The 19,397-nt window shown below is 47.9% G+C and overlaps 1 protein-coding gene across 3 annotated transcripts in view; it reads right to left on the bottom strand.

The window, feature by feature from the left end:
• Positions 1-19,397, bottom strand: part of LRRC20 (leucine rich repeat containing 20) — a 76,052-nt gene that overhangs the window by 32,615 nt on the left and 24,040 nt on the right. For all 3 annotated transcript variants that reach the window (XM_012460316.2, XM_012460317.2, XM_012460318.3), the window contains exon 3: positions 10,134-10,283. In XM_012460316.2, the coding sequence (XP_012315739.1) occupies positions 10,134-10,283 (150 nt within the window). The remainder of the gene's footprint in view (positions 1-10,133; positions 10,284-19,397) is intronic.

A 19,397-nucleotide genomic window follows, 5' to 3' on the forward strand; every position in this document is an offset into this window, starting at 1 on the left:
TTGCTGAATTTGACAGGTAATATTTTGCTGAGAATCTTCCCACCTATGTTCATGGGAGATATTGGTCTGTAATTTTTTTTCCATATTTTTTGTACTGTCTTTGTCTACATTTGATATCAGAGTAATATAAGCTTCATAGCATGGGTTGGGAAGTGTGCCCTTCCCTTCTATTTTTCTGGAAGAGGCTGTGTAAAAATTGATGTTAATTCTCATTTTAAATGTTTGGTAGAATTCTCCAATGCAATCATCTGGGCTTGGAGATTTCTTCTTTGGGATTTTTTGTTTATGAATTTCACTTATTTAATTGTCATAGGTCTATTCAGGTTGTCTATTTCATCTTGGCTGAATTTTAGTGGTTTGTGGTTTTCAAGAACATGGTCCATTTCTTCTAAGCTGTCAAATTTATGAGAATAAAATTGTTTATAATAAACCTGGTAGGTTGTGAGTGGGACCCAAACCATGGAGCTGCTTCTAGGCCCCCTCCCCAGGGGAAGGCAAAGAGAGCAGGTTCCTAGAGATGGATGTCCCACCCCTGTCAGTAACCCTCTTGCCCAACCCCTAGGGCTTTATGAATGTCGATGTATGTGCCAAATTCCACCAAAATTGTTACAGTAAATCTCAAGATAGCAAATCTGAGCACCATGGGAAGGAAGCATTCCAGAAAAAGGCCTTGAATTGGACAGAATGGGGTATGCATCCTGATGTGGGATGGGCCGGCAAGAGAGCAAGTTCTCTCCCCAGACATCCAGCTTCACTTCTCAGAAGCCATGACCCAGAGGGGTCTCTGAGTTGCTTCTGCTCCCACCATGGTGTCCACTGCTCTATCCAAGCTTCCTGCTTCACAAGCTCCACAAATCCTCTGTGCTGTAAGGTGGGGTATACATATATATACAACCAGTTAAAAACAGCCTCTCAGCATTAGGTGAGAAGCAGGTGACCACACCACCTGCTTCCATGGCAAAGAGCCTGACTGGGGACCCAGGGACCCTGAACTGAGGTCTCGCCCTGCATCTGCCTGGAGGCAGATCAGAAAAGCCACTTCTCCCTTCTGAGCCTCAGGGTCCCCATCTGTGAAGGCGTAGACTTGGGGATCTCTCCAGTTCTGTTCGCACTGAAATTCCTTGTGGAGAGACAGATTCCTATGACCGGACCATCTTCCTGACTACTTGGCCAGTGACCTCTCATGTCTACAACTAAGCCTCCCAGTGTCTTCACCATCACCATATCAGAAGCATCGTTCATCAAGACACTTGCATGCACCAAACCCTACACAGGACACTTTATATGCATTATTTCCAACCACACAAAATCACAATGTAGTAGATGTTTCCTCATTTCTCAGATAGGGAAACTGAGGCCCACAAAGGCCAACTGGGGCCAGCAAGGCTGCTGATGCCTTGGCTTTCTTTTTATCTCTTATATGGCCCCATACTGGGCACTTAAGGTTTTCTGTATTGCTTCCAGTTCAGAGGAAGAACAAAAGTGTGGCCGAAGCCCTAGCCACCGGATCAGCCAGGGTGTTGGGCTTCCAACCTAACACAGCCACAGCCACGTCTGGCTTTGCTTCTCACCCCTGGAGTCACAGCACCCAGGCCACCTGCCCAAGGTCTCACTTCCCCCTCTTCTGGACAGAGAGGGTTGAGGTCCTCTGCTCCCAGAAGACTGCATTAGGGGTTCCAAAGATTCTTCCTGCACTCAGACCAGGGATCAGAGTGGAACAACCAGGGCTCCTAGGATGGACCGGGACTCTGGAAAAAGACCCCACTCCATTCCATTCCCAAGGCTGTACCCAGCCTGAGAGCAGCCCCTATCATGACATTTCCTTATTGATTACACCTCCTGAACTGTGGTTTCCGCTGTCTGTTAAATGGACCTCTTCTTCCCCAAGTTCCACTTATTACTTCCTGTACCATCCTTATCTTGGAAAACTGCCAAGGCTGACTCAGAGGCTTTAGATTAACACCAGCCGAGAGAGAAACTGCCAATCCCATTAGGGGACAGACAAGGCTGGCTGTCCCCTATGCACGAAGGAATGTGCCAGCTCCAAAAATACCTGCCCACCAAAGCTCAATCAGCACCTCGGCTCTGACCCTGCGTCAATGAGCAATCACAGTCCCTGAGTGCACGGACTCCCCACCTGGGCAGAGTCAGATGGTCAGGTGGGTAGTGTCCTTCCAACCACCCATGCTCAGTGCTGAGGAGACTTCACATAGAGACAGCTGCTGCCCACAGAGGTCAGAGGGCATTTCCAGATGCCACAGTCACTCCTTGGGGGTGGACAAGGGGAAAGGGTGAAAAAGCACTTTTACCTAGGTCTGAGACAAACTAAGACAAGTACTAAACATTGCGCCTCGGTAAAAAGACTAAGGCAGGCCAGGTGCAGTGGCTTACATCTGTAATCCCAACACTTTGGGAGGCCAAGACAGGCAGATCACTTGAGTCTAGAGTTCAAGATCAGTCTGGGCAACATGGCAAGACCCTGTTCCTACAACTAATACAAAAAATTAGCTGGGTGTGATGGTGTGTGGTGTAGTCCCAGCTAGTTTGGAGCCTCAGGTAGGAAGATCACTCGAGCCCAGGAGGCAGAGGCTGGTGAGCTGAGATTGTACCACTGCATTCCAGCCTGGGTAACAGAAGGAGACCTGTTTTCAAAAAAAAGACTAAGGTAGCTCTTTTTTCTTGCTGTGTGACTTTGGGCAAGTTACTTGTTACTTACGCTTTCTTTGCTTACAATAGTACCTATTCATGGTGGTATATTATAAATGTTACTGTTACTAAGTATATTTATATTTACATAGGCATGGAATATCTCTAGAACAGGTAACGGAGGTCATCTCTGCACATGTACTTGGATGTCTAGGGATAGAAGCAGAAAAGCAGAATTATTTTTCCCTACTATCCTTTCAATCCTTAACATATTGTATTGTGTACATCTACTGCCTAATCAAAAATAAATAAGTAAATAGGATACATTTTTCAAATGAAGCCTTAGAATTCTGTGGGTGCGGCAAAGACATCAACAGCAACTAGAGAGATGCCTGGGAATGGGCAAGAAGGGCAGAGACAGGTATGGAAATGTCTGAACCGCAGAGCTGGGAGCAAAGGAAAGCTGCACATAGAGCTTGGAAGAAGGATGTGAAGGGAAACTGCAAAGTCTTCTGCCTCACAGGGTTGCAGGAAGTGTTAGCTTGGGCCCTGGAGGACAGAGGTACCAGAGGCTCAGAGCCACACTGTCCTGGTGCTCCAGGTATGTCCTCTGTGGAGGTCTGCTGGTTTCCAGGGGTGGTTAAGATACAGGATGGAAGAGGTGCTCTCCTGCTGGCACAGCAGCAGTACATCTCCAGGCTGCCCCAACTCCTTCAAAGGGAATTTAACTTATTTTTTCCAGCTCTGTCAGTTGGTTGGTCTCTGATGGGTGGTTCTTCTGCTGTACATAGTAGAGCCTTAAAATGCCCTTTGACCTCAGTGATCCCATCTCTGGGATTCTACTAAGGATGCTGAAGCCCACGACGCTTGGGTTCCTTAGCCCTGCCTGGAAGGGCTGACCCACTGCCCAGAAGCAGGCATGCAGGGGTCACACAGAGTTTGGCGTTTATTTCACTGAGGTCATCCAGGTAACTCCAGCGGTGGGACGCCCTTAAGGACCAATGTAGAAGGCCACAATCTTGTGACTGCCTCGGTATCAGGTAGGAACTCTTGATCATCTGCAATTGGGGTCTGCCCCTGTGCATAACTCAGGGGAGATGGACTCTCCCAAACCCCACTATTCCAGTGGTGGGCTGCACTGAGGGAACCAGAAACCTGGCCTGGTTTTTGGCCAGGTGCCATGGCTCAGCCCTGCTATCCCAACACTTTGGGAGGACAAGATGGGTGGATCATCTGTGGCCAGGAGTTAGAGCCCAGCCTGGCCAACATGGTGAAACCATGCCTCTACTAAAAATACAAAAATTTGTTGGGTGTGGTAGCAGGTGCCTGTAATTCCAGCTACCCAGGAGGCTAGGGCAGGAGAATCACTTGAACCTGGGAGGTGGATGTGGCAGTGAGTGGAGATACTGCCACTGTACTCCAGCCTGGGTGACAGAGCGAGACTCCATCTTAAAAAAAGAAAGAAAGAAAGAAAATGTGTTTCTGATAGACTAGATCTGCCTAATCCTGGGCTACAACCAAAACCTCTGCATCTCACAACCGCACAAAGCTGCCATGTCTGCCCAGCTCTCCCAGCACATTCCTGGGCCCCCCTCTTCTTTTCTCTTTTGTCCACTAAGTAACATCAGCTATTAAAAGGAGTAAACCCAGCTGGCTGAAGCGAAGTAGGAAGTTGGGGAGGAACAGCATGCTGTGACCCCAACAGTCTTTCTGAGGACGGCTCCCTTGCTCCCCCACTTTGGAAACATAACATGCCCAGGGGACACCCCCTTCCCAGAACACAAGAAAATAATAAGTCCTTCTGGGGCCCTGACATACACTGTTTACTGGCACACCCCCCTCCCACTCCCAAATACCGCCTAAGACTCCTGACTACACATGGGCAGCGGCAGGCGTGATGGCATGGCCTGAGGAACAGAGGGACCTGCCCCGTCCTCAGCACCCTGGCCTATCAGCATGAACTCAGTTGCTTTAAACTAGCTTCTCCATGCCCTCTGCCCACACCCACCCCCAGCCACCAGGAATGTAGGACCCTCGGAGTAGGAAAACCACTCCCCAAGGTGTGCTGAATAGAGCTGAGGCTGAGGCGTGGCCCCCTCTGGCACCAGGCGGTTGCTAGAGGTAAAGATAAAGCCCTGCCTGCCCTAATTGCTGAGATAATAAAGAAAACTGCCCCATTTTCTCTGGCAGCCACCAGGAGCTGCTGCCTGGAGAGCCCTGTGGGGAGGGTAAGGTGTGGCTGGTGAGCAGCCAGGAGCCCTCTGCAGACAGGCTTCCCGCAAGTGCCATGCAGCAGTGGAGCTCGCCCTGGGCACATCTCTGAAGTCCTCCCCACCTCCAGGAGTGCCTGGCTTTGAGGAGGAAACCACACTTCCTGCAGGAGTTTATAGCTGGCTGGAGTCTCCCTGTTAGGAACAGTGTAAAGAACACACACTTGGGGAAACAAAGAGGCAAAGAAGCCTGGTGCTGCTGAAAAACCAAAGAAAATGAGCCGCGAGCCCCAGGGAACGTCTCAACTCCACATTGCTGGATGCTCCCCTACAATGACTCACAAGCTCTCTGGGCCCAGCTCTGCGATGCTGTGTTGACCCCAGATGCAGGGTCTTAGGGTCAGTAAGTCTCCATGGAGACCTAATGCCAGCTGACCTGAGCAGCCCACCCCCCAGTCCACCCAAGCCCACATGCCTGCTCCTGGCCAGTCAAAGCCCCCCTACACCTACAGCAGCCCCAGCAGCAGCCTCTGGCTTCCTGGCCCAGGCCCAGGCTCTCCAGCGAGGGAACTCATCGCTTTGGAGAGCAGAAGGAGCTCACACCTCTCTTATGACTTGGCTTCGAGGCCCTACCTATTCCGTGCCTTCCCGGCCTGGCCTCACACTGCTTCTCCCTGCTAGGATGCTTCTCTCTACCTTTTCCACGTGACCTATCCCCTTCCAACCTCCCAGGACTCTTCCCAGACGTTCCTGCTCGGGCAGATGACTCCCTCCAGCCAGTCCCTAACAACACATCAGTCCTCTGCTGTGTAACACTCAGTCTTGTGCCATTTTTCTAGTTATTTCCCAAACATATCTTTCACTGTCCCTAAAAGATGCTTTGGAAACTCCTTATTTACCCGATAAACCCCTACTTATCTGTCAAATCCCTGCTTTTAGCCATTTCCTCTGGAGGTTTTCTGATTCCCTACTCATCCAAAGCAGACCTGACTTCCACCGCCTGGACACACACAGACCATGGGCAAATGTCTGCTGAACCACCCCTCACATTACGATGTTGTATCTGCTCATAAACCTGCCTCCCCTGCAAGATGGGTCTCCTCCAGGGCCATGTCAAGTTCTCAGTTTTCTTATCATTCCCAAATGACCATGGGTGCTATCAGGACTAAATGCCATGATGCACAGAGAATGCTCAGTGTGGAGCCGGGAGAGCTGGGCACCCTGTGAATTTGGGCTCTGCTGTTATTACTCACCTGTGCATCCCCACAGCCACGCCAAAACCGATGCTGCTGGGAATCTGCTGGACTGAGTTGATGGGCAGGGGTGGGAGAGACTGAATATACAAACAGACAATGACCAGGCCAAATATAAAAACAGAACTCCACTCACAACCTGCAGAAGCCTGCCCAGGAAACAACCCATGATCTACAGTAACTGACCAGGACGCCTGCCTGCCATACGTCAGATTTGTCCGAAGTCAGACGGCCATCTCTAGCAATCATCCAAACTATAATCCCTGTAACAACGGGTCCCAAATGGCCAGGAGTCAATTAATAACTAACAACTTCCTGAGTTTTGTCTCCACTTCCAATTAAGGACCAAGCAGAGAAAGCCATCTTGCCACCCTCATCAATCACAGAGGATGCTCTGCCTCTAGTTAGAACTCCCCCATGCCAACAATCAGAGAGTAACTGAGGTCTTCCCTTTTTCCACTCTACGGCTCCGCTTGCCTGCCTTTGAGTCTCTGCCGAAACACAAGTGATGGTGGCTGACTCCTTCGCTATAACAAGCTCTGAATAAATAGCCTTTGCTTTTCTTATTTGGGTGGTCTTTGTTTATTGCCATAGGTGTGTCTCCTATACCTCTGGCCTGGCAGTCCCAGGACACACTCACTAAAAAGAGCTGAGACTAGAGGAAGAGGGGAATCAGGGTTACAGGAACAGAAGAGACAGAAGACCACAGCGGGGCATGGGGACCCACTCTTTGCAGGGCGCACCTGCCATCAGACCAATTCCATTTGTGCCCTTGGCTTTCTCACATCTTGTTTTTTCCTTCCATAAAATGGATGAAATACTTCAAGGGAATGGAATCACCTAGAGATGATGCACCCATACCAGGGCCTTGGGCCTTGCAGAAGAGTCCCCAGGGCAGCTCTGGGAGACAGCTTGGTAGGCAGGGAGGAAGCAGCTTGTTCCCTCCCCGGCCCCACACCAAGGCAGCCCACCTCTGTCAAGTACCCAGAGGAGGACACAGAAGGCCTGCTGAGCTCAGCCAGGCCCTTCACACATTAAAGAAGAGAGCTTTTCTATTTGAAAGAGAAACCACAATAAAGGCTCAGGCCCAGAGCCATCTCTCAGGGTTGTGGGGAAAATCCAATGGGGTGCTCTGCTCCTGCCCCTCCCTGCTGGCCACCACATCCTTCAATCCACTGCCTCTGTGAATTCAATTAGCAGGCACAGTTGGCCTTCTCTTTGTGATCTGAGGCAGCGTGAGGGAGTCAGAAGCCACTGGCGGCAGGGAAGGAGTTCAAACAGCATCTTCAATAGACTTCTGACCAGAAGGTGCTACGTAAATACATTTCTGTAGCCACAGATGCCCGGGCTAAGTGGCATTTCTCTGGCACCTTCCCCCGTGGCTTCTGGAGAGGGCCTAATTATTCATCTCACAAGGCAGTCCCCAAATGTTCAAGTACTTTCAAAGCTCTGGCATCCACAGCCAGGCCCTACTCATGCCACTCTCGGGAAGAATTCATTCCTCTTCCCAGCTGTCCCTTCCAGCATTTTCTCCATACCCGTATCACAGCACTGAGCGGTGAGGACAATCTGTCCTGCAACCCTGGCCTCCTCAGGGAGAGACTTTTGTGGACTGGCCTTGGTTTCTGAGCCTCCTAACCCAGGTCTGGGAGAAGCAGGTGTTTCAGGGAATGTCGAATGAAGGAAAAGCACAAGTGAGCTCTCCTCTTACCCAAAGGGCCTGACTGCGCCCTTCCTGGGAGCCCCATACAGCCCCACCCTCCATTTTCAATCATTCTATTCTTGGGAAAGCAAACATCCAATCCCAATTGGCTGGGTACAGCACTAAAGGACCCTTGGACTAACACAGATGGCCTGGAAAGGCAGCCATGGCCTGGAAAGTTCCTGAGTAATCCTTGCCCTAGGAGCCTCTCCCTGTCCCCCAAGTCATAAGGATTTTAGCTTTTCAGCCACAGATGCAACAAGCTCTGTGAGCTTCACTCAGAAACAGCTATATAGACTAATCCCTCCTCCTCGTCCTTCTGTTTGCGTGGTGGCCTTTCCAGGTCCTGCCTATAGCTTCCTCCTGAGCCACTGTCCCTTCACTGTGTTTGCTACTTCATCCACCCTCTCCCTTCTGGCGTGCCCAATGCCCACACCTCCTCCAGGAAGCCTGCCCAGCCTGAAGTCAGCCCTATGAGATAGGCTTGCTAAGGTCCCTCATGCACTATCAGCATTTTATATATTTTTTTTCTCTAAACAGGATCTTAGACCCTTTTCATATTCCTGTCATGTACAGCATTCCCAGATCCTGGATGATATTCCCTTTCATGGGGAGACAACATTTTGTGGATCCATTTCCCAGTTGATGGACATTTGGGGTGTTTTCACTTTCCGGCTTTCAGGCTGTGGTGAATAATGGTGCCATGAATATCAGTGTGTCATGTGTTTTTGCATGAAAGTATGGGTTTTTTTGTTTTTGTTTGTTTGTTTTTGTTTTGTTTTTTTGAGATGGAGTCTTCCTCTGTCACCCAGGCTGGAGTGTGATGGCGCGATCTCAGCTCACTGCAACCTCCGCCTCCCAGGTTCAAACGATTCTCCTGCCTCAGCTTCCCCAGTAGTTAGGATTACAGGCGCCCACCACCACGCCCAGCTAATTTTTGTATTCTTAGTAGACAGGGTTTTGCCATGTTGGCCAGGCTGGTCTTGAACTTCTGATCTAAGGTGAGATCCACCCACCTTGGCCTCCCAAAGTGCTGGGGTTACAGGCATGAGTCACCATGCCCGGCAACGTGGATGTATGTTTTTACATCTCTTGGGTATATGCCTAGGAGTGGAATGACTGGATCATATGGTCACTTTGTGTTTAACCGTTTGAGGAACTGCCTGACTGTTCTGAATGGTGGCTTCCCAGCTGCTTCTTGTACGAGGCCTGCCTTCAGCATGATAGGACTAGGAAGAAGATCAAACCACAAAGTACGTGTGAATTGCCTGTTTTCAAAGAAGTAGACTATTGCGAAGCATTCTTTAGACTGCATCTTCGCTGTCAAGTCTTTGATGGTTCTAAAGGGACTTGTGGATTCTGCACGGTCTCAAGGGCACTGCTATGAATGCCGGTGGTCTTGTGCCGGCAGACACAATTCCGGCTAGTGGGCTGTGGCAACAGAGACGGTGCTGGTACCTTAAGTTCAGGGTGTGAGGAAGGGACAGGTGTGAGTTAATGCCTATGAGGAAGTCTCCTAGAAGATGGAGGGTAGGCTCTGAAGCCTGGTCCGGGGGAGACAGGTGGGAGGGCAAGTAGGCTGGAAGAGGGCATGGAGGTGGGGTCCATGTGAGTCTGGGATGAAGCAGGATCTGCCCCTCATAGGCTTCCTGTGTCCCCTGCAATTCTCCCACTCCACCCTTTCAGAAATCTACAACAGGTACCCACACTGTAGCTCTGCCACATGGGTCACTGAAGAGCAGTGACCTCCCGTAGAAGGATGGAAGGACTACTCTCTGCAGAAGAGGGCAGGTATTGCAGCAGTCAGGGCACACGGCTCGTCCATCCAGAGGAATCATTTCTAGAGCATCTATGAGGGCCACCTCCATGCCAAGCACCACATCCATGTGCTCTGCTTATGCCCAGCACAGAAAATGCCAACATCCCTGGCATCTGTCACTCCTGAACTGAGAGAGCAACACAGGAGAACAATGCTAGATGGGAAGGTGAGAAGGGAGCTCATTCAAGACTACTGAGAAATAACAACTCCTGGGGCCTTAAGACCCAAACCCCCTGCTGGTCTGTTCAGAACAAGAGCATCACTCCAGGACCCACACCCTTGACCCTTGATCAATCTGCTTCACAGCCAGCTAGAGGCAGAAGTGACCTAGAGAGCTCCAAGCTGCAGGGAGAACACAGGTCCATTTTCAAAGTCTACCATGGGAATGACTTCATGGGTGTCGCTAACCATGGACTGGATCTGGTGGCCCTCCCCAGACAGGGTCAGAGCCTGAAGGATGAGGGCTAGCCATGCCCTCCTCACTGGAGCTGACCAGGGCCTACCTTGGAGCTGACTGAACGTGGTCATGAACTTGCTGGTGAGGGACTTGAGCTCATTGTTAGCCAGGGTGATGAGGTGGATCTGGCCAGAGACATTCCGCAGGACCTTGTAGATGCCAGTGGGAAAGGAGACCAGCTTGCACTCGGCCAGGTCTGCAGTCAAAGAACACAGACAGACCATAGTTATCAGCCACAGCTACCCAAAAACTTGACTCACATGGACCCCACCTCCATGCCCCCTTCCAGCTACCTTGCCCTCCCGCCTGTCTCCCCTGGACCAGGCTTCAGAGCTTGCCCTCCATCTTCGAGGAGACTTCCTCATAGGCATTAACTCACACCTGTCCCTTCCTCACACCCTGAACTTAAGGATTTATACCAGCACCATCTCTGTTGCCACAGCCCACTAGCCAGAATTGTGTCTGCCGGCACAAGACCACCGGCATTCATAGCAGTGCCCCTGAGATCCTGCAGAATCCACAAGTCCCTTTAGAACCATCAAAGACTTGACAGCGAAGATGCAGTCTAAAGAATGCTTCGCGATAGTCTACTTCTTTGAAAACAGGCAATTCACACAGACTTTCTGTTTTATCTTTTTCCTAGTCCTGTCTTGCCGAAGGCAAGAAGCAGCAGATAGCCACTGTGCAGAACAGTCAGGCAGTTCCTCAAATGGTTAAACACGGAGCACATAGTTACCACGTGACCCAGTCACTTCACTCCTAGGTATGTATACACTAGACTGTAAAATAAAGGTACTATCATCTGCCTAGCAGAGCTGTTGGGAAAAATTAAAAGCAGTAAAATAACGACTAACAAAGCACCTAGGCCAAGCGCAGTGGCTCCCACCTGTAATCACAGCACTTTGGGAGGCCGAGGCGGGAGGATCATGAGGTCAAGAGATCAAGATCATCCTGGCCAACACGGCGAAACCCCATCTCTACTAAAAGTATAAAAAATAGCTGGGTGTGGTGGCGCCTACCTGTAGTCCAGCTACTCAGGAGGCTGAGGCAGGAGGATTGCTTGAATCCGGGAGGCGGAGGTTGCAGTGAGCCGAGATGGAGCCACTGCACTCCAGCCTGGTGACAGAGCGAGACTCCGTCTCAAAACAAAACAAACAAAAACAAAGCACCTAGAAGATACTTAGCAGGAATGCTACAATATTTGTAGCATTCACTTTACCTCTCCTTCTACTTTACCTCTTCCCACACAAACTAAAGCCTCTTTATGCTTCCAGGCCAGCTTCCATCCCATTTCTTCCAGAAGTCTTCTGGGTCACCCCTGTTGCTAGTGTCAGCCCCCAACCCCTGAACCCCAGCAGCACTCGTTGACTCTGACAGCACCACCCCATTTATCTCAGAAAACTCTCATCTTTTCCCCAAAGAGGCCTGGCTCTTCCAGGCTTCTAAGCCTTTGAAGATTGCTCCAAAATAAATATGCAAAACTCATTAATATTCCTATATGCCAGCAATAAAATATGGTTTTAAAAGATTCTATTCCTAACAGCAACAAAAATACAAAATGCATGGAAATAATCTCAACTGAAGACTTTCTCCCTCATCTTTCTCATAGAACTTCTACTCTTGCTCCAAGACCCAGCTCAAATGTCACCTCCTCCATGAAGCCTTCTCTGACTGTCCAAAACAGTCAGTTGCTCCAGGAGCTGAGCCTCATATAATGTGAATGAGACCTCTTCACCCTGTATTGTATTAACCCCTTTTTGCGTTGTTTTCCCAGGGGACTGGGAAGACCCCCCACCCCACCCCAGAGCATAGTACCAGAAGTCCAGCAGGCTCATAGGCAAGTTGACCTCACAGAGGTAGTTTGGGGGTGTGGGGGGGAAGGAACTGGTGGGTAAAGGGCCAATGACTGACGGTCCACAGGGCTCCTCTGCCAGGCAGCCTATAAGGGGTGTTGTTAATGTCTCCTCCAGTCCAGGACTACACTTGGTAACCCAGCCCTGTGGCTGTTCAATGTCAAGCACCAGCTCTTCTATCAGCAGGTGGGGGTGGCAGGAGAGAGTGCTAAGTCCTGCCGGAGAGGATCAAGTTCCCAAAAGTCAGGCTTTCAGAAGAGAGAGAGCAAGGGCTGAGCTGAAAGCAAACAGGCACTGTGGGCTCAGAGTTTGGGGCAAGCTGGGGATTCTAAAGAGAGTGATACTTCCAACAACAAGCCCTCTAGTGCTTTGTAACAGACATATGAATGGCTTGGAAAGAAGTTTTGTTGGGGTCGTTGTGAATTACACCAGCCCCTTTGGGTAGGAGTAGACAGATCTCATCATACATTCCAGGAGCAACATCAAGGTAATAGAAGAAGCTTTCCCTTTAATACAAAGAGCAAAGTAAGGATGCCTTTCATCACCAGTATCCCTGAATATCATCGTGAAAAATCTTGCCAGCCCGGGTATGGTGGCTCATGTCCGCAGTAATTTGGGAGACCAAGGTGGAAGGATTGTTTGAGCCCAGGAGTTTGAGACCAGCCTAGGAAACATAGTGAGACCCTACTAAAAACTGTAAAACTAGCTGGGCATGGTGGTGTGTGCCTGTAGTCGCAGCTACTTGGGGGGTTGAGGTGGGAAGATCACTTGAACCCAGGAGGTCAAGGCTGCAGTGAGCCTCTGAGCTCCAGCCTGAGTGATAGTGAGACCTTGTCTGAAAAAAGAAAAGAAAGAAAAGAAAAGAAAAAAAGGAAAGGAAAGGAAAAAGAAAAGAAAAGAAAAGAAAAGAAAAAAGTCAGGTCTGGCCAATTAAACAGAAAGCAGACATTGAAAACAGACAAAATGATTCTTAGATGCATATGAAATGGCTGTATAACCTCAGAAACCCAAAGCAGTCATCTGACAAACAACATAAATTAAAATGGTCTCAGCAAAATGACTAATCAAATAAGCATGAGAAAGGCAATAATATTTCTATGTACCAGCAAGAAAATACAGTTTTTAAAGATCCAATGCCTAACGACAATATAAAATATAGACAGATAAGCATAATGGAAAATGTATCTGACCAATATCTTTAAAAAGTAGACAAATTCACAAAGATATTTGTTTTTGTTTTGTTCTGGTTATTGAGACAGGGTCTCACTCTGTCACCCAGGCTGGAGTGCAGTGGCACGATCTCAGCTTACTGCAGTGATCTTGGCTCACTGCAGCCTCAAACTCCTGGGCTTAAACAATCCTCCCACCTCAGCTTCCCAGGTAGCTGGGACTACAGGCACATGTCATCAAACCCGTTAATTTTTTTATTTTTTGTAGAGATGGGGTTTGCCATGTTGCTCAGGCTAGTCTTGAATTCCTGAGCTCAAGTGATCTGCCCACCTAGGCTTCCCAAAGTGCTATGATTATAGGCATGAGCCACCATGCCTGGCCCACAAAGACATTTTTTAAAGCAGATTTGAAGATATAACCTGTCTTTTGCTGACAAGTCAAAATATTGAAATGCTGTTTTTTTTTTTTTAAAGAAATTAATTTATATATTGCTGAATATATCTTCTACCCAAATCCCCACTGGTTTTTCTAACTTGATTAAATGTTTTTAAAGTTCAACTAAGGAAATATGTAAGCAAGAATCTCTAAAAAAGGTGAGATTATAATCAATATTATAAGACTAAAATAATTAAAACAGAGGGCAAAAGGGAAAATAGATCATAGAAAGAAATTATATAGTTCAGAAAATATAGTCCAGAAATAATGTGTCTCAATAAATGCTAAAGGAGGCTTCACAGATAAATTGGGGGAGAAAGGATTGATCAGCTGATATCAGAATCCACTTAAAAATGCTGAGAAAGATTCAATCTAAGAATCAAAATACATCCTAGATAGAATTACACTTTAAATATTTTTTTAAACCAACCAAACAAAAGTAAACAGAATTGAACATATAGAACCTCTTAAGCGAGGATGACTTCCCAAATCTAGGAGTATAACAGAATCACAAAGGAACAGATCAACAAAACTAACTGCATTAAAAAAATGTAAAACACTTAGAAGCTTAAAAACAATAAAGCAAACAACAGGGATTTGTAAGTAGGATGCATAGAGTCATCTTTATTACTGAAAATGCTCAATATAATTGAGTAAAGAAAAAATTAAGACCACTTGAGAAGGAAAAGATGTAAGATATTTACAAATGAAAAAATATAATTAGCAAACAAATATAAAGCTCCTAATCTGTTTCCAGACTGCTTTCCAGAATATTTATGCCAATTTACATGTAATCTATCCAACAAATAATTGGATCATTAAAAAGAAAATAAGCCTTGCTAAGTTGATCAAGGGAAATGGTATCCGTGCTTTAATTTGCAATACTTTCAATAATGAAACTGATTATCTTACATGGTTAATTAACTGTTTTTCAGTTAGGTGTGGTGGCTCACACTTGTAATCCCCCAGGCTTTGGAAAGCCTAGGTTGGAAGATCACTTGAGGCCAGTTCACAACCAACCTGGATAACACAGCAAGATCCGTCTCTACAAAAAATAAAATATGGCTGGGCTTGGTGGCTCACACTATAATCCTATCACTCTGAGGGGGGCTCACACTATAATCCTATCACTCTGAGGGGGGCTCACACTATAATCCCATCACTTGAAGTCAGGAGTTTGAGAGCAGCCTGGCCAACATGATAAAATCCCATCTCTATTAAAAATACAAAAATTAGCCAGGCATGGTGACAGTTGCCTATAATCTTAGCTATTCAGGAGGCTGAGGCGGGAGAATTGCCTGAACCCAAAATTGCATCACTGCACTCCAGCCTGGGCGCAGAGTGACAGACTCCATCTCAAAAAAATAAATAAAATAAATTGGCTTGACATGGTGGTGCCTGTGTTTAGTCCCAGCTACTCGGGAGGATGAGGTGGGAGGATCACTTGAGCCCAGTTCAAGGCTGCATCACTGCACTCCAGCCTGGGCAACAGAGCAAGACCCTATCTCTAATAAAATAAAATAAACATCAATTAACCATTTGTTTCCCCTGTGGAAAACCCTATTCATGTTTCACTATTTTTCTACTTGGATTCTAGCATTTTTTTCTCCCAAAGGGTGGTAGAGCTCCCTAAATAGCATTATCAACCCAGATGTGTTGACTATTTCTCTTGTTGAATCATTCATGTTACAGAGCGTAGGGTTTTTTTCTGAAGCAGGACATAAAAAGCATATGCATACTATAATTCCAACTAGGTATGAAAGGATACATACCTGGGAAAGACAATAGAAAGAAAAATAATCAGAATGCTAACAGTGGTTATTTCTAAGAATTTGAGCAATTTGTTACTAAATTATAGCCCTCACAGTTGTTTACTTTACACAAAGTAAGTAAAATACCGTTCTATATTTATATAAAACCATTTGCCAAGTATCTGTATATAGAGATACTTTACTTTCAAAATAAAAAATTAATTTATCATAAAATTAGCTATCTTTTTGAGACAGGATCTCGCTCTGCTGCCCAGGCTGGAGTGCAGTGGTGCAGTCTCAGCTCACTGTAACCTTCACCTCCCGGGCTCAAGCTATTCTCCCACCTCAGCCTCCCAAGTAGCTGGAACTACACGGGCACACCACCATGCCCAGATAATTTTTGTATTTTTAGTAGAGACAGTGTTTCACCATGCTGCCCAGGCTGGTCTTGAACTCCTCGCCTCAAGTGATCCACCTGCCTCATGTTCCTGAAGTGCTAAAATTAACTTTTATTGGAAAAAACAACCTGGCAAATTCACAGATAAATTGAGGGCAGCCAGCTGTTTGTCAATGAGGGAAATAGGGAAAAACAGACCCAAGAAACACAGGAACTCTGCATTGGGCTAGGGCAGAGTTGTAAAAAGAAGCTTTCAGGCACCACCACTCCCCACAGAGGGGAAGGAAAATGCTTACAACAGAGGAAGAAGCCATAAAGCCATAAAGCCATGCAAGTTATTTCCAAGGGTCCTCAAAGCAGCCTGTCTTTCTGGAGTAGATCAGCCCAGAAATGCCCAGCCCACAGTCTCATTCCAACCACCTGGGCCATCCACACACCATCCCAATCTCACACCACCCACCCTTCCAGTCTCTGATTTAGGCAACATACAAGGGCCAGGCACATCAGCTCACACCTGTAATCCCAGCACCTTGGGATGCCGAGGTGGGTGGATCACTTGAGGTCAGGAGTTCGAGACCAGCCTGGCCAACATGGTAAAACCCCATCTCTACTAAAAATACAAAAATTAGCTGGGTGTGGTGGTGCATGCCTGTAATCCCAGTTACTTGGGAGGCTGAGGCGGGAGAATCACTTGAGCCCAGGAGGCGGAGGTTGCAGTGAGCCAAGATCACGCCACTGTACTCCAGCCTGGGCGACAGAGGGAGACTCCACCTCAAAAAAACAAAACAAAACAAAAAACATACACACACATAAAAAACAAGCAACACACAAGCCCTCTGCAGCTTCATCTGGCCAACTGGCACATTGCAAGACCACACTTCTCTAACACTAGAGGATGCTGAGGGCCTAGAATGTCGCCTGCGACACCTGCTTCTTTCATTCACTCTCCACAGATAGCTATCAAGGCCCTCCTGTGTGCCAGGCACTGATCTGCACTGTATCCTGTGACTTACATATGACTTTTTTTTGGTCCCCAGGGACTCCATATGTTCCCTCCATTATGTGACCCCTACACTGCCCACCAGAGGCCGGGATACATGTGAGAGGGGTGCACCACCAAGCTCTTACCCAGATAGCCCGGCTGCCACCAAAGGCAAAGGCCATACAGGAGTTCCACAGAAGGGCCCTGCTGGGATGTGACGCAAACACCCCTTATCCCAGCCCCATCACCAGCCCTGACACAGCATGTGGACTCTCACCCTCACTGGGAGGAGAGGTCCATCATCTCCGGAAAAGTTTTCCATGGTCCTGGGACAAGAAAATGGGGACCCAGGTACCAGACATCCCGGAGCAAATCTCAACCTTGCCCAGTCACGTTCCCATCTGTACCCCTGGAGCAACATACTGGATGCCACACACAGGGGATGGGAATAATAACAACCATAAACAACACCATTTACTATTTCACATGTGCTTTATAAGTACAAACTGTCCCCTCTCTGCACACAGGAAACTGTAATAAAGTGACTTGCCCAAGGTCATACAGCTAGAAGTGAGGAGGAGGAGGAGATCTGGACCCAGGTTAGGGGGACCAGGAAGCCAGGGGTCCTAACCATTCCACTCTACTGCCCCCTTGAGTCAAAAACATGCCCAGGTGCCTGCCTCTAGGCCAGGCCAGAGAAATGGTCTATGCTGAGCTCCCCCATGGGAAACCGAGGTCTTGACTACAAATTCCTGTAAGACCCTGTCAGTTCAGAGCCCTCAATCCCTCTGGGGAAAGGAGGCAACAGCTTTCTGCATGAGCCAGTCACCTTTTGTTCTCAGGAAATTCCTCTGCAGGTCTAATTCAGAGGTTGGGCACCATCTATACCCACTATACCTGTTTGCAGAAGGAGAAAGCCCCATGAGCTGAGCCAAGTTCAATGCTGGGCCCTGAGTTTATAGAAACAGACAGCACTGCCGCCAGAGAACACAGCCAAAATGTGACTGGGGGCCAGGTTCCACTAGGGAAGGGGGGCCCCACCCAGGGAAGAGAAGATCCAGGCTGCAGACGGGAGAGCGCTGCCCTCAAGTGGCTGTGGGATATCATGAAGAAGGTCCCATTCTCTATGGGTCCTCAGCACAGACAGTATATAGTTCACCAAGGTATAAAGAAAAGGCTCCTGGGTGAGGATGTGAGGACTGCTTCATGGAGCATGATCAAGCAGGGTCTCCACAGAGAGAATTCCTAAACCAGATGGAGGCTGAGCTGGCAATCTCAAAGGTCCCATTCAAGTTAATAAACACAGTACCAGGCGTCATGGCTCATGCCTGTAATCCCAGCACTTTGGGAGGCTGAGGCAGGTGGATCACCTGAGGTCAGGAGTTCGAGACCAGCCTAGCCAATGTGATAAAACTCCATCTCTACTAAAAATACAAAAAGTAGCTGGGCATGGTGGTGTATGCCTATAATCCCAGCTACTCAGGAGGCTGAGGCAGAAGAATTGCTTGAACCCAGGAAGCAGAGGTTGCAGTGAGCAGAGACTGTACCACTATACTCCAGCTTGGGCAACAGAGTGAGACTCCATCTCAATAAATAAATAAATTAATTAATTAAAACAAACACAGCTAAGCACTGAGTATTTGCTATGTGCCAGGCACAGTTCTAGGAGCTTTTTCTATATTAACTGATTTAATTTCTTCAATAGCCTGAGTTACCCCCACAGCAGCAGAATGAGGTCCGTGTTGATAGGTAAACTGTCCATGGTCATTTGGCCTCTTGCAGTAATAATTATACTTTGGAGGAGTAACATGCCTTGCGTTTATTGTACTGCTACCGCCTCCCCCAGGGATCTTTCTATTCCCAGCCCAGGGGTCAGCGGCTGGGGCTGCTGGGGAAGGGCACTCTGGAGTCTAGCTGCTGTCTACACGGTGCTGGAGGGATAAGATCAAATAATCTGAATGCAAAGATTCAAGACCAAAGATCCAAGTAGGGTGAACAGGACTTGCCTAATTTTAGCACTGAAAGTCCTGCATCCTGGGGAAGCCCTTCTCAGTCACTGGCAGATTGGGATGTTTAGGGTCACCCTAGATTCAGGTGGATGGATGAGAGCTCTTCAGACAAAAAGAATAGAGGGAAGGGAACTCAGGAGTGAGCCATGGCACGAGCAAAGGACTGTCACCCCTCTGGGACTCCCCCCTTGAGCTCTGCCTTCTCCTACAAGTTTCCAGAGCCTCGCCCTTGCTGCATGAATGCTCAAAGAGGAAGGCTCTTGTCATTGGAATCATTTAGTGCTAAATGATGAGCATCATCGTGGTGGTGCATGTCCACAGACCCTGACAGGGATGAGGAATAGCGTGGTGGGTGATTAGCTGCAAGGGACAATGCCAGGCTCCTCCAGCACCATGTAGACAGCAGCTAGATTCCAGCATCGTTTTCCCCAGCAGCCTCAGCCACTGACACCTGGGCTGTAGCAGGGAACAGAAAGATCCTTGGGGGAGGCAGTAGCAGTACAATAAACACAAAGCTGATAATCCTCCTAATTACAATTATTATTGCAAGAAGGCCAAACTGCATGTCCCCAAACCTCTAATTAGAACAGTACTTTGTGTCAATAAACAAGCCTTTTATTCAAATCACTTGGGTCTTTTATTAAAGCTTATCTCATTAATTCTAATGAATGCCTAATGAAAGGTAACCAGTGGGCAGAACCAGGGCAGAAGGA

Source organism: Aotus nancymaae, unplaced genomic scaffold (assembly GCF_030222135.1).
Source record: "Aotus nancymaae isolate 86718 unplaced genomic scaffold, 86718_ANA_hifiasm-v0.15.2.pri h1tg000010l, whole genome shotgun sequence".
Taxonomy (NCBI): domain Eukaryota; kingdom Metazoa; phylum Chordata; class Mammalia; order Primates; family Aotidae; genus Aotus; species Aotus nancymaae.